The 14,435-nt window shown below is 36.8% G+C and overlaps 5 protein-coding genes across 7 annotated transcripts; 1 reads left to right on the forward strand and 4 right to left on the reverse strand.

Annotated features, from left to right (window-relative positions):
* Positions 1-939: 939 nt before the first annotated feature.
* LOC17892941 lies at positions 940-3,694 on the reverse strand. The gene is made up of 12 exons (XM_006300146.2): positions 3,420-3,694; positions 3,154-3,216; positions 2,903-2,989; positions 2,640-2,738; positions 2,347-2,442; positions 2,200-2,265; positions 2,004-2,094; positions 1,835-1,902; positions 1,689-1,754; positions 1,457-1,507; positions 1,316-1,380; positions 940-1,189 (listed from the first exon to the last, which is right to left on the reverse strand). Exons 1-12 carry the CDS (start codon positions 3,591-3,593, stop codon positions 1,132-1,134), a joined length of 984 nt encoding a protein of 327 aa, XP_006300208.1. The 5' UTR covers positions 3,594-3,694; the 3' UTR covers positions 940-1,131.
* Positions 3,695-3,767: 73 nt separating this feature from the next.
* Positions 3,768-6,530, reverse strand: LOC17893767 (adenylyl-sulfate kinase 3). Of its 3 annotated transcripts, none has more exons than XM_023786421.1 (7): positions 6,379-6,530; positions 5,729-5,927; positions 5,459-5,608; positions 5,141-5,259; positions 4,970-5,054; positions 4,838-4,884; positions 3,768-4,722 (listed from the first exon to the last, which is right to left on the reverse strand). In XM_023786421.1, the coding sequence occupies exons 2-7, from the start codon at positions 5,850-5,852 to the stop codon at positions 4,621-4,623; spliced, it is 627 nt and encodes a 208-aa protein (XP_023642189.1). In that variant the 5' UTR covers positions 5,853-5,927; positions 6,379-6,530; the 3' UTR covers positions 3,768-4,620. The 3 variants fall into 3 exon arrangements, with proteins under 3 accessions (XP_023642189.1, XP_023642190.1, XP_006298545.1); XM_023786422.1 differs by lacking the exon at positions 6,379-6,530 and adding an exon at positions 6,294-6,358; XM_006298483.2 differs by lacking the exon at positions 6,379-6,530 and adding an exon at positions 6,081-6,162.
* A 1,831-nt stretch (positions 6,531-8,361) lies between these two features.
* LOC17892004 (probable glutamate dehydrogenase 3) lies at positions 8,362-10,487 on the forward strand. The gene is made up of 9 exons (XM_006300002.2): positions 8,362-8,507; positions 8,595-8,708; positions 8,808-9,029; positions 9,118-9,192; positions 9,275-9,391; positions 9,469-9,719; positions 9,804-9,879; positions 9,963-10,049; positions 10,137-10,487. Exons 1-9 carry the CDS (start codon positions 8,400-8,402, stop codon positions 10,320-10,322), a joined length of 1,236 nt encoding a protein of 411 aa, XP_006300064.1. The 5' UTR covers positions 8,362-8,399; the 3' UTR covers positions 10,323-10,487.
* LOC17893106 (putative H/ACA ribonucleoprotein complex subunit 1-like protein 1) lies at positions 10,479-11,877 on the reverse strand. Its single transcript, XM_006298533.2, has 4 exons — positions 11,623-11,877; positions 11,120-11,268; positions 10,916-11,031; positions 10,479-10,776 (listed from the first exon to the last, which is right to left on the reverse strand). Exons 1-4 carry the CDS (start codon positions 11,792-11,794, stop codon positions 10,614-10,616), a joined length of 600 nt encoding a protein of 199 aa, XP_006298595.1. The 5' UTR covers positions 11,795-11,877; the 3' UTR covers positions 10,479-10,613.
* Positions 11,878-12,003: 126 nt separating this feature from the next.
* On the reverse strand, positions 12,004-14,359 carry LOC17893504 (casein kinase 1-like protein HD16). Its single transcript, XM_006299457.2, has 7 exons — positions 14,250-14,359; positions 13,995-14,114; positions 13,731-13,908; positions 13,555-13,645; positions 13,305-13,462; positions 13,029-13,217; positions 12,004-12,914 (listed from the first exon to the last, which is right to left on the reverse strand). Exons 1-7 carry the CDS (start codon positions 14,312-14,314, stop codon positions 12,855-12,857), a joined length of 861 nt encoding a protein of 286 aa, XP_006299519.2. The 5' UTR covers positions 14,315-14,359; the 3' UTR covers positions 12,004-12,854.
* Between the last annotated feature and the right edge of the window lie 76 nt (positions 14,360-14,435).

Below are 14,435 nucleotides of genomic sequence, written 5' to 3' on the forward strand. Positions count from 1 at the left end.
TCTAAAATATATAACTAATATTAAATCTGTTTGCATATGTTAAATTTCGAGTTTCATTGTCCATTTTTTATGGTAACAAAATTAAAATGATTTCCATGAATATAGATAGTTTTTGTTTTTTATTTATTTATTTATTTTTTTTATTTTTTGCTGTCTTTTAGTGTGTTTGGCTTTAGGTTTGCAATCACATAATTTCTAATATATTTTTTTCAGGTTTGTTTGGCAACAAAGACTAAAAATGATCCCCAATTAATAGTATAGATAGAAAAATAAATCGTTACCAATGTATTTTGAGTAATAAATATTTCCCATTGAGTCTATTCACCAATAACATCTATACAAAGAGCAGAGAACTAATCAATTGAAGAATTTTATTTCAAAGTCCACTTTATATATCACTTCTTTTTTATGTAACTTATTGAGTTAACTTATTGAACATGGGATCAGTAGATCCCCATTTAGCTAATAATAACAAAAGAATTGAATTGTAGTTGGTGGAGTGGGTGAAATCTTCTTTATGTACCCTCCTTCGCATTCAAACTTTATAATATACAAAGTAGAAAAGTCTAAGTTTTATATGCTACTCTCACCACTGTTGACATTTATTGATGGACCCTTATCAATTTCATGCCACAAAAGTAATAAAACAAAAAATATAACTTAAATTAATGGACCCTTATTGATGGAACTCTCGTATTCATACCATTACAACCCTATGTAGAAGCCAATTTAAGTTTAAAAAATTGTTTTATTTATAAAGTTTCTAAAATAGTTGGAAATCTCGTGTTTGATTTATGCTGTTTGGTATAGTCTGGTATAGTCTCTGCTGCTTTGGATTAGTCTTTGTCGTACCCGCTAGTCAATTAGTAACTTTAAACTACATTTAAACTTTCCCTACAATTACAAGCAATGTGAATGGAATAAGCATACATGAGAGCCGATATGAATTCACATATCTCCATTTATAACTTTTCCATGTATAAGTTTAGTTAAAGTCTTGTTAACATATATACAGGACTCAATGAATGTTCTTTTGCAATACAAAGATAAGGAATGTGTAAAGGAGGAAGCTTGTCTTGTTGTAGCAAGATTCAGAAGGTAGAGAGCTTTTTCCATCTTTAACTTAGATAACTAATTGGAAACAGATTTGGCGGCTTGAAGCATTTCCACTATCAGTGTCTTCACATCCCTGCAAAACCACCACCAATTTAAGAGTTACTCAATCAGTTTTGTATCACTTGTAGTACAGGGAATCGGTTGTTTTAATCTAGATTGAAACTGGGAACAAAACTGCAACATAGAGTCTTGATCTTACTTTCTGTCTTGTGCGCGTCTTGGGAATGGAACTCGGAGTTTGAAGGAGTTCCCTTGAAGAGTAGCCTGTAACGAGGAAAAGAACATCTGTTTCGTACACTGAAAGATGAGATATTGGGGTTTTGACGTTCAGAAAACACACCTTAACGTTGAAACCAAGGCTGTCCAAATCTAGCATCAAGGCGCTCTCCACCTGATATTCAAGGAAATATACTCATTATATAGTTTGAATGTGATATATGTTAATATATCGTATGGTATGATCGTCTGTCGAAAACAAATAAGGCTGAACTTAACTAGATTTCATAGAATTTTATGTTCATTACTGAAGTTTTTTGTTGACCAAGATTAAGATGGTGAACTGAATCACTTACAGGTATGGATGTTATATTGTGTACAATGGCTATGGTATCCTCTTCATGATCTTTGTTCATGTGAGACTGCCGAAATGAAAAGGAGTTAGTTAGTACACATCCACTCCTATATGTTGACGATTGTACTGGGGATATGTTTGTTATACCATTACAGGCTTTGCATACTGAGCTATAGGATCAACTTTGGCTGCTTGGAACTCCTCTTTGCTGAATTCTGGAAATCGAGATTTCAGAGAGTAAGTAAAATATTAGCGGGATTACAATAAATTGTGTTGCAGAAGATAGGATATATATTAGATGAAGCAAAAAAGATACCTCCAGATCCCAGAAAAGCAGTTGCAACCCCTGAAACATATCTGACCACTTTCGGTTCGATTCGCATAAGGCTGAAGTCCCCGAAATCAACCTTCGACGTTTCAAGAAGAAAAGGTTCAGTTAATTAATTGATATGTTACAGTACATTGTCTTTGGGGGGTTCTTCACTTTAGTCATTATAAGAAAGGGTGTTTACCCAGAAAGCATTGGGATGCTTGGCTAAATAGGCAGATCGAACAGCTGCTTGATCTTTTTCAGAAACCTAAAAATAAAGAGAAAAACATTCAAGCATTCTATTTGACTGTAAGTGCAGATAGAAAAAAAAACACAGCGAAATACATACCAACACTGCATCACCATGTAGGGTGATCCTCAAACCGGTCCTATCCTCTGGGTCTCTAGCAATTAGTAGTGAGCATTTTGGATTAGCTAAAAGATCCTGCAAACGGCATAATAAATTATAAGGTCAAGACATCTAAATTTGTAAAAGAAGGGAAGACGATTGCTTTTTTACTTTGCTTCCGCAGTCACTTCACTATTCCACACATTTTCATTTTGCAAACTATCGTTCAAACTACTCTAGATTGCAGCAAAAACAGAGATGAATTATCACAAGTCCTTGTATAAGCAACAAACCTTTGTATGAACTGCCAAGCTACTAACTGCCAGAATCGGAGAACCATCAGCATCACATGCAAAATCAACCATTGACCCTGAAGGATAACCCTCATACTTCTGCATCAGATCAAAATTGCGGTAAATGAGATAGAGTGAAGGTAGCTTTTGAAATTACAATGTGTGACACGGTGACCAAATAATCAGAATCCTAGTACTTCGGCACACATCCTAATTTTCTCTAAGAGAAATCATATTCATAGAAGATTAATTTAATTGCTCACCTGAGAAAAAGTGGAAAGCATACCGCAGAGGCTACCATTAAGCACAGTTCGGATTTCTTCGACTGGGGAAAGACGAGCAGCCTTCTCCTGCAGATTAAACGACCACATATCAATACTTTAAAACTAATTCACAAAGCTCTGAGAACTATGAATGCAAAAAAAATTAACATGGCATTGAGAACATGAATATTGTCAAATCATATACTAGATATATTCAGATACCATGATTACAAAATTGGCACATTAGTTACCTCGTGAGCTTGAATCAATTTAAAAACATCTGTATCACTGTCGGCACTCCCGGAAGACACAGCCTGATTAGTACAAGTGTGAGATATAAAGTTACAAGTTTTCAGCAGTTGACCTCAAACCAAAAAGATCAAACTAACAAATACAAAACCAAAATGATTACAGGAAATTAGATCAAGGAGCCACATCAATCAAAATACAGATTCACTGGTTCTCCTGAGCAATACCAACGGATTCATCAATAAAACTCCAAATACTGAATCCTGACCTGAGAAGAGGACTGAGCTGATGAGGCCATGGCGAGAGGAGAATATCGGCGGCGGACGGTGGGGAAAGAGACGGCGGAGAATGAAGCTCGATGATTAAGACATAAAGGGAACAACAATCTAGAAGTAGAAGTGATTAAAGGCGTTGAGAAATGGGCCACTACAAGCGACTTCATCTTCTTCCCCACGAAAACGGAACCTTTCGGATGTTGTCTGTTTTACACGTCTCCCCTCACCTTTCTTCTCTCCTTTGATGACAGACTACACAATTCCTAACAACCCGGTTTGGTTTTCTATCTTGTTAAACATTTCGGTTTATTCTGGTATTAATTTTTTAATGTCCCTTTCGGTTTACAAACAAACAAACTGAGATTACAATATTACAATCAAAACAAAAAATTTACAGAATCAAAGTCGAAATTTAACAGACGATTCGCGGAAACTACGCCGAGAAATTAATCGAAATGAGTACGGCGATCGACTCCGGTGCCGGAAACGAAGCAGAGGTATGGTCCGAGAGAGGAAGCGAGGCGGCGGAGTTGGAGGAGAGGGATGCAGAAGATGAAATTGAGCACGGTGGCGCGAGGAAGTCTCTCGGGGTTACAAGCAACATATTGCCAGAGATCTGTCGATAGATTCACCGTTGTCTCCACCAATCGACTATTCAACACCATCTTTTGTCTCTAAATTGTCCCCCGGGATCGAGTTTTTTGTTTTTTTTATATTGCACAACTCATCAGAATCTAAACATTTAGGGAACATTGCAAAAAGAACCCTCTATTTTTACAAGCTATTCGAATAAGATCTATATTTTTTTCTGAATCAGTTTATCCACTATCAATCTATCATAAGTGTATCAGTATAACCGTTGCACCATAGTATCAAATTCAGAAGAATAATATTGGCAGTAGTCTTTGTCGTTGTTGTATAGGGTTTTGAATAGATCATCCTCAATGGAATGACTTGTTACTTACTTCAAATTGGTGTGATTTACCTTAACAAATGTAACTGCAATATTCTGATTTAGCTTGGTAAGACTCTGCCGTTGAATCACTTGAGTTTCAGACATTCAGTATAGAAAAGTTGATAGGTTTGAGAAGAAAGAGATGGGGATATATATATATTTATGAGAGTAATAACCAGGGAACAACCAGAAAAGAAAAGGAAAATAAACTAATCCCAGCCGTTGGATTATGTTGAAGGTTACTCGTTTTGGAGGAAACCTTTGTCTTCTAAGTAAGAGATGACTTCTTCAGCCATAGCTACAGGGGAAGGACACTCTCCTTCTTTCTCTTTCAGCTCTATCTGTTAGGTTTCAAAACATATGTACAAAAGCTGATTAACTTATTTCACACACACGCAAGATAGATTTAGTTTGCCATATTTGAAGAAGAATCATATATATTCACAAGGATAATACCTCACAATTCAAGGGAGATTCATACGGATCATCTATTCCTGTGAAACCTGAACAAATTGGAATGCAGAAATAAGGCCTTCTATAAAGATCCAAATGATATCTTCTGTTTCTATGGAAGCTATGTTATCTCACCTTTGATCTTTCCTGCACGCGCTAGCTTGTATAGGCCTTTAGGGTCTCTTGCTTCACACAATTGTAGAGACATGTTCATGTAAACCTGAAGAGTTTATGCCACAACATCAAACAAATATGTTAAACTGAATGGGCGCTACAAACTGTAAGGTCTGGTTTTAGAAAGCTTGCCTCGATAAAAGATGAATCCTGCATCATTTCCCTGCAGGCATCACGGTCTTTTCTATATGGCGATATGAGGCTGGCGATGCAGATCAAACCAGCATCCGCAAAGAGTTTTGCTACTTCTCCTGCGTTTTAACATATAAATGGTTTTCTTTCACATTGTCCTTTTGAGAATTTTCTTTCAATAATAACCAGAACCTGTATCAGCTTTCAGGTATAAAATAATATGTATATCGATGGGGTTTAGTGATTTGTTAGCCATAACTATCAATACTATTAGACTTTCACCAATCTAATTCAAAATGTAACAAGTAATGTACTTACCGACTCTGCGTATATTTTCAACTCTGTCCTCTGCCTTGAAACCAAGATCTTTGTTCAAACCATGACGAAGATTGTCCCCATCAAGAATATATGATAGCTTTCCCCGGTTGTTCAGCTCTCTACTCAGCGAGCAAGCTAATGTGCTTTTCCCTTAACAATGTTTCAGTCTAAGAATTTAGAATATAGACAGAGGCTTATGTAACATAAGAACTTTAGACATAAACAAGGCAGCTTAAGTAATCATCACAGTGGAGAAGATTTATGATTGACCTGAGCCACTGAGCCCTGTGATCCACACCACACAGCCCCTCTGGTTTAACAACTTTTGCCTTTCAGCTTTCCCAATGGGTGATTCTTGCCAAAATATGTTTGTTGAATTCCCCACTGTCGACATTCTTAAAACTCTGCCTGTTAATCTGCTCGATCACCAAAACTCAGAGAAACTAGACCACCAGAAACTGGATCCAATCTGTAAAGACACGTTCAAACAACATTAAGAAGACCACTCTTCTTGAAAATTTTCAAAGGTATAAGGAAGGTTTCACAACAACAGGAGACACTGATTTCTCAAATAGAGCAAAATAAACATTTCCTACAATCCAATGGAACAGAACAAAGTAACCTCGTTTCAAAAATTTAGTTTCTTTCTCTAACATAAACTGGAAGACCAAGAGGTAATAACTTTCTACACCAAATGAATTGTCTTTAAGTTTGGCATAGCCAAAATATATCTAAATTTTTAATAGCAGCTCCAAAAGAAAGATTAACAAACAAACTTAAAGACAATTCCTTTCAGACAACCAATGATTTATAAATTGGTCACTCTAAACTTTACCGTAAGAGCACCAGGAGACTCACTGACTAAAAAAAAGAGGATATCACAGGTAAGAGGAAAAAAATGGCATCGAGAATATAATTACCTTGGAATCAAATGTGCTCTGATTGATTCTGGAAGAGTTTTGTTGAGCTTGTTTATGTGCTTTTTTTTTTTTACCTTTTGCTTTTTTCTTTTTCCTCGAGTGTCTTGGGGTCATCGTGAGTGGGAGAATGGGAACCGACATTAATGGAGTGGCAGACAGATGGAGAGAAGAGAACAATGTAGGTTGATCAGTGATTGTAATAACGAGGACTTGGTCCCTGAAGACACGTTTATTTGAGCTTTTACCATCAAGAAGTACAGTAGTTTGTTTTTCACTTAAAGATTGATGGGCTATATAACAAAGCCCATAATATTAAGTCCGCAATTAAGTGGGTTATCCAAAAATATACAGGATAACTTATGGTCTTGAATTGATTTTAGACATTGTTTTAGTATTTTAAATACATTTTTTATTTATTTTCCTAGTGTAGTTAATTAATGCCATTATTCTCGCGTAATTTGTTTTATTTGGGAGTGGCCTTTTAAGGAAAAGTCCAACTGGTTTTATTTATTTTTATCAGTTATTAAAATTTCAAAAAAAGTGATATAAAAAGCTGTATGCATAACATTTTTAAAAATAATAAAACCATGACATTAGCTACCATGAACATGATTTATATTGGGTTATCATGTTTTATATATTAGTTTGTGTTTGACCAAAGAGGTTAGATCAGATTTGGAAACACTAGGATATTATTGTATAAGGTCAAATGTTATTACGAAATTGATATCTTCTTTTGGGAATTGATAGAGAAAGAAAATCTTGGTGGAAATCCACAATTTATATTAGTGGAAGCATTAATCGTGGGAAATCTTTTATTCCAAAAAGATTCTTCGGTGATGGAATCTTGTAATTGTTTTGTGTTTCTTGATTTGTTGCATCCTCTCTCGTGTCATCCTCTGATTCCCTAAAGATTCTGATTTGAGTATCTAAAGAAAACATATGTGCAAAGAATATTTACAATCAAAACTGAATATTGTATGTGTGTAAATAATAATTAAGTGTATACGTTTTTTCTTTCCCACTAAAGACACTAACTCTCACTAAGTGTATACATACGTTTTTTGTTTGTCACTGACACTACTCGCAAAAGTGTATACGCTATATATATATATATATATGTGTGTTATGTGTAGATGCCTGATAGAATAGAATAAGTTAATAACACGTAAGGAGATCTTATGACATGCAACATTCATTTCGGTATATATTAGGTCGGCCTCTACCTAGACAATTATATTCGCATGATTTTCCTATAACATTTTTTTACTAAAACTATAAGATAAAAACTTTAAATTTTATATATAGACTATGAAAGTGGTTAAAATAATCTTATTATATACTAAGTAATTCCAAATGAATAAATCATCTACGTAATTATAAAGTGGTTATAATTGCTTTTGGTTTTTGTTGATATATTTACTTAAAATAAATCATCTTAGAAATGAATAAAAATGACACTGTGTGATACAATTAGATTAAATTTCATAAGCTTCCTCTTTTTTTATCTATAATCTATGTAATATGTATGTCATGATTCTGTCCTGTAAATAAATCTTTATTTATCCTATCTTTTTGGAATGAAAAGAATATATTTATTCTGCTTAATTAATCTCCGGATTGTTTTCACTAGTAATGAATATTTCATTATTGTAATTTATTATACACATGGAGGACATGTGCAAAATTTCTATAAACTATCATATATATATTTTTTTATTGTGTCTAAAAACTTTGTTAGAGAGATACATTGTACTATTCTTAATACTCAAAATCAGGATCAATTATGGGTATGTCTTTATTTAGTTATATTCATATTCCTTATTTAAATTTTACAAGAAAACAAGAATTCTCATCCTCATATTCCTCAACACATCAACACGAAGTGTATACGTATCTCTCTATATATATATATACTTGCAATAACATAAGCAAGAATCACATTTTTTCCAACTATTTTTCATATATTAGAGTCTCTTTTGATCAAATAAGTCCAAATTTTGAGAAGAGAGAAGAAAGCCATGAATGCTTTAGCAGCAACCAACAGAAACTTCAAGCTAGCTTCTAGACTTCTTGGTTTAGACTCTAAGCTCGAGAAAAGTCTTCTCATTCCCTTCAGAGAGATCAAGGTTTCGATCATTTCCTCTGTTTCTGTCCATCCATCTAAAACAGATCCGGTTCAAGATCATTAAACCGGAACTAACCAATTATTGCAGGTGGAGTGTACCATACCTAAAGACGATGGAACTCTTGTATCATATGTTGGATTCAGAGTTCAACACGACAATGCAAGAGGTCCCATGAAAGGTGGAATCAGATATCATCCTGAGGTTTGTTTTACTGGACTCTCTTTTTTTTTTTTTTGGTCATCAAACCAAACCAAATTCAATATTGGAATGAAGTATAAACCAGAAATCGGTTATCGACAGGTCGAACCGGATGAAGTAAACGCTTTGGCTCAACTCATGACATGGAAAACAGCAGTGGCTAAGATACCTTACGGAGGAGCCAAAGGAGGAATAGGCTGTGACCCGAGCGAGCTAAGCATCTCAGAGCTCGAACGTTTGACTCGTGTTTTCACTCAGAAGATCCACGATCTCATAGGCATTCATACCGATGTTCCAGCTCCTGATATGGGAACCGGTCCTCAGGTTTCCAATACGATTTCTTTATTTTGTACTTCAGTTGGGAGTTCTTATGTTTTGTTTTTGTCTGAAACATACTGATGGAAATTTTCAGACAATGGCTTGGATGCTTGATGAATACTCAAAATTTCACGGACACTCGCCTGCTGTTGTGACCGGAAAACCCATTGTAAGTGACCGTTCTTATTGCGGTTTGTTCGGTTTATGTGTTCAACCAATCTAAAACTGAGTGAGATTTGATTTTTGAGCAGGATCTTGGTGGATCTCTTGGGAGAGATGCTGCGACAGGAAGAGGAGTATTATTTGCGACAGAAGCTTTGCTCAATGAACATGGAATGAGCATATCTGGACAGCGATTCGCCATCCAGGTATAAAAAGTACAAAAATTGTTTACTTAAAGATGTTACTTGCGTGAGAAGGCACTCATACTATCTCTGTCTCTTAGGGTTTTGGAAATGTTGGTTCTTGGGCGGCGAAGTTGATAAGTGAAAAAGGTGGTAAGATTGTGGCGGTGAGCGATGTCACAGGAGCAATCAAGAACAAGAACGGAATCGATATTTTGGGTTTGCTTGAGCATGTCGAAGAAAACAGAGGAATCAAAGGGTTTGATGGTGCTGATTCGATTGATACTGATTCTATTCTTGTCGAAGATTGTGATATTCTTGTCCCTGCAGCTCTAGGCGGTGTCATCAACAGGTCTTTAAAGTTTCTTGTGTCTTAAATTAATCTTCTCTCTTTCATGGACTTTCTTATGAAACTCTGACTTTGATCTGTTTTTAGGGAAAATGCAAACGAAATCAAAGCGAAATTTATCATTGAAGGTGCTAATCACCCAACTGACCCTGAGGCTGACGAGGTTAGAAAATCTGATTCTTTGTTTTTGCTCTTTCTTCTTCATAGACTCATCATGAAAGACTCAGTATCAACTGTCTCTTGCAGATCTTGAGGAGGAAAGGTGTTGTAATCCTCCCAGATATATACGCTAACTCAGGAGGAGTCACTGTAAGTTACTTCGAGTGGGTTCAGGTAAGACTCTAATCAAGAATATATATGACCTTAACCGAATGTAAAGTCAGTTGATCCAAAAACCTGATTCGTAAAATATGTGTGAAGAATATACAAGGATTCATGTGGGATGAAGAAAAGGTGAACAAAGAGCTTAAGACATACATGACTCGAGGATTCAAAGACTTGAAAGAGATGTGTGCGACTCACTCATGTGATCTCCGTATGGGAGCTTTCACCCTTGGTATCAACCGTGTCGCTCAAGCTACCATTATCAGAGGCTGGGGTTCTTGATAAATCCCCATGGAAGCTCAAGAACAAGAATTCGTTAAGACAATCACTCTATATTGTTGACTTGCTTTGTGATTTGAATCTATTTTTTAGAGTAATAAAAAAGCAAGTGCTAATGACAGTGTAACCTTTTTCTAAATGTCTATCAAGAGGAGATAATCACTGCAATTTTAATATTTTTTAAGCCATAGATTAAAACAAAGTCTTGAAAATTGAGAATCTGGGAAAACGACAGTCATTAATAAAACAAAGGGTACACAAGTTTGGATAAAGCTAGTCAAGTAGGAGAAGAATCTATCCTCGTCCTCTGCCTCTAAAGCCTCCACGAGAACCCCCTCGTGATGGAAATCCTCTACCTCTTGGAGGGCCTCTACCTCTTGGAGCACCTCTACCACGGAAGCTACCTCTCCCGCCATCACCTCTTCCACGACCTCCACGTCCACTTCCTGGCTGACCCCTGGAAGACATACCGTTAAATGGAGTTTGCTACAATTAACAACTTTCAAAACTAATAGTGTATCTTTAGTCTTGGTAGTTCAGAGGAAAAAAGCTATCTTGTCTATATTTTAACCAAAGTGTTTAGAGGTGGGACTTACTTTGGCTGAGGAAGGAATCGAGAGAGAGGCAAAAGCTTGTAAGGGTCGATGAAGAACTTATCTCCAGGGGAATACGAGGTGGCTACAATACCTTCCATCATTTTGATAGAAAACAACTGCAGAAGAAACAAACCAGAATTAATGTCTGAATCTTCTTGTGTGCTTATGACCGGAAGAAGAAGACAACAGAAACAAAGAACTTACAGATTCATTAATAGGCCCGAAGATTTCATCCACTTTACCAATCTGAGTCTTGTTCTCTAGGTAGATTGGAGCATTGAAATAAGGAATCTTCTCATGTGAGAGTTTAGTCACAGCATCTCCCTCGCAAGCATGAACGAAAGTTGCAACCTCTGAAACCAAAGAACTCAACCTCATCACAAACGAATCAAGACGAAATGTCTTCACAAGCATATATATCACTTTCCATTAGAACCATATACTCAACGCAAAGCTGAAACAAACGGTAAATGATACAACACCCAAATCCGTCAAAAGCATCAAACTTCTAAAGAAGCTTAGTGGAGTGTTTTCTCTACATGAAATCCAACGAGACTAGCTTAAGAGAAACAAAGAAGCATGATACGACTCCATCAATGAGAAAACACTGATAAAACATTGAACATTTGCTCTTGTACATTTCTGCTACACATTCAAAAACAAAAACCAATAACGAAGTAAAAGCTAAGTCAAGTATAGAAACGAACCCACGACTTCCGCAGGAGGACCTTCGTTACTCTGACCACCAAAGCGACCGCCTCCACCACCAAAGCGTCCTCCTCCACCACCAAAGCGTCCTCCTCCTCCACCGAATCTACCGCCTCCGTCACGTCCTCCCCTGCCCCTGAAACCTCCTCCGCCGCGCATCGGTGGTCTCATTTTTTCTCCTTTCTTAAATTTTCGCAAAGACTGCGTTTGTTTGCTCTCTGCCTCTTCAGTGGAGGGTTTTAGGGTTTAATCGAGAGTGACGACTCCCAAATGGGTTGAAGGCTGTGCGTATTTAGGGTTTTCTGTAGTCGTACGACCGGGTTTGGTTAATTTAACCGGAAATCAATCTAAATTAAACCAAACCCGTTCATCTCTGACCGTTGAAAAAATAATAACGATGCCAAATGTATAAATCAAATATACACACAGTCCCACTTCACTAACTACAAGTGATTTAATAATATATATACAGTATTTCATAAACCATGAGTAAATCAACTCAATATCGGCATTTGTTGACTATTTGAGTTAGAGATCAACAAACAGACACACAGAACAAACGCAAAGGCAAGTCCTTAATATAGTACTTCAGTTATAATCTGACCACTCGACAAAGCTTTTAAGATCATTAGAATTTTGAACCAAACGCCGCCAAATCAGAGATCCACACTTTTGCCTTTGCTCGAAGCTTTTCTCTTGCAGCTCCTTCAAAATCCAAAAGCACATCCCATGCCAAATCAGATCTTTCCCCCTGAGCTCGAACTTGTCCTCAGTCTTCTTGATTATCTTAAAACACAATGGGCCTCAAATACAATTATTTTAGCCCAATAAGAAACAAGTCCATTGTAGAACACTGATATGGATCTCTATGTTGGATAATGATGTCTAGTGTGCTCTTTGTTGTCTACTCTTGCATTCATTCCCGCCGGAGCTTGAACTTTCCACTTGACATCAACTTGTTGTAAGATTATGAGGAAGTAGATAGAGCTTGCAACACTCATCATAGTACGAGAAAGAAACAGAGATGACTTTTGCGGACAAGGTTTTGGGAAAAACAAAGAGAGGTGTCTAACATCATCATCCTGATTCTTTTTTGCTTTCCCACTGTAAACTAGTAAAGATTTACCTGTTTCTCTTCATGAACTCACTTCATAAACTAGGTGACCACTTTGTTTTTTACGAATTGTATACATAGCTGAAATAGCCAGCTAACCACATACAAGAATGCTAGCTACTCCACTTTCCGACCATAGCATACTGATGTAATGTACATTCTCTTCCCCCATTTGTCCTGAAAGCAAAATTTCAGATCCAAAAGTCAGTACATAGAAACAATAAAAAGGAGAAGAATCATAAAATTTTAATTCCAACATGCATGCTCCTTTTGTTATAGGGACACACACACCTTGATATAGGAGCTTGGGAAGGCGGAAGTGCGCAGAGTCTCTTGGATTTCAGCGGTTGTTTCACGTCTAGGTAAACTCAATATAAGAGCTGCTTGGTCAGCTGTTGCAGCCATTGATGTTATCTTGTATCCACGCTCCCTCCTTCGATTCATATCTTCACTTGGTTTCAAAAAGTCAAGCTCCAACACCTATATAAATAAACATCATCAGTTAAAGTACTGCTGCTGATAAAGAAGGGAAACAAAACAAATCGGGGTCAAGAGCGAGACTGGAACCTGTTTAGAATAGCCAGAGTTCCTTGACATTACTACAGCCCAACGACTCCCAGAAGTGGCCATGGAAGTTACATGAAAACCTTCTTTCCACTTCTTATCTATCCACTTCAAGGGAATTGAGTGCTTGACTTTGTATGATTGCTGGGTGTAAGAAGTTCCTATAGCATTAGACATGAAGTTGAGTTTAAGTTCCTATAGATTGCTGGGTATGAATTCAGTATATAAGTAAGACAAATACAAACCTATCTACCTTTTGACATAATGACCAATGATCTCCCATTATTTGCACCAGCTATGCAACTGATATAGTATTTATCCTCCCATTGTTTCATAATCCAGTCCTGTAAAGAACCCATAAAAATAGTGAGCTGCTATATACATAGCATACATGGCCATAGCCCATATGGGTAATGGAGAGATAGAAACCTTGGGGAGGAAGAATGAGGAAATATCATAAACTTGAGAAGTGAAACCAGTCCCATCATCCACGATGAAAGACCATAGATCATTAGCTGGTGATGCTACAGAGCTTATGAAAAGGCCATCCTTGTGAGCTCTCTCTACATGATGGCGCAACCTTGAATTCTTAATGTTGCTCTGATATCTACAAGAGATACCAACGCTTTTTTTTCAATCCGTGAAACACAAGGAAAATAGTGATGGAGCAGAGATATTAAGATTTACTCAAACCTCTGTTTCATTGGAGGGCGTTGATCATAGACTGAAATCCATTGGAACGAAGGATTAGTGCCGATTTGTAAATCACTCAAACCCGAGCAAAGTCTACTTGTTGGGTCTTTCTCTTTCTCTCTGCGTATTTCAAAGCATATATAAAAAACCTTAGAAAGGCTTGAATATCGTGTTAACCTAAATACTCATGATCATCTAAGAATTACGTATCGTGTTAACCTAAATACTCATGATCTTCATCCAAGAATTACGTACTTTTTCTCAGGGCGTACATCACGTCCGTCGCCACCTGTTCTTCCGCTCCTCATCGGTGGTCTCATCTTGTTCTACGTCTCTTATGATTCCTCAAAGGCTGCGTTTTCACCTCTCTGGTTGAGAAATATTTTTTAGGGCTTTGATTGCGTATAAGGATGGGTATCAATGTACGGCTTAACCGTTCGA

The sequence above is a fragment of the Capsella rubella genome, unplaced genomic scaffold, assembly GCF_000375325.1.
Source record: "Capsella rubella cultivar Monte Gargano unplaced genomic scaffold, Caprub1_0 scaffold_3, whole genome shotgun sequence".
NCBI classification, from domain to species: domain Eukaryota; kingdom Viridiplantae; phylum Streptophyta; class Magnoliopsida; order Brassicales; family Brassicaceae; genus Capsella; species Capsella rubella.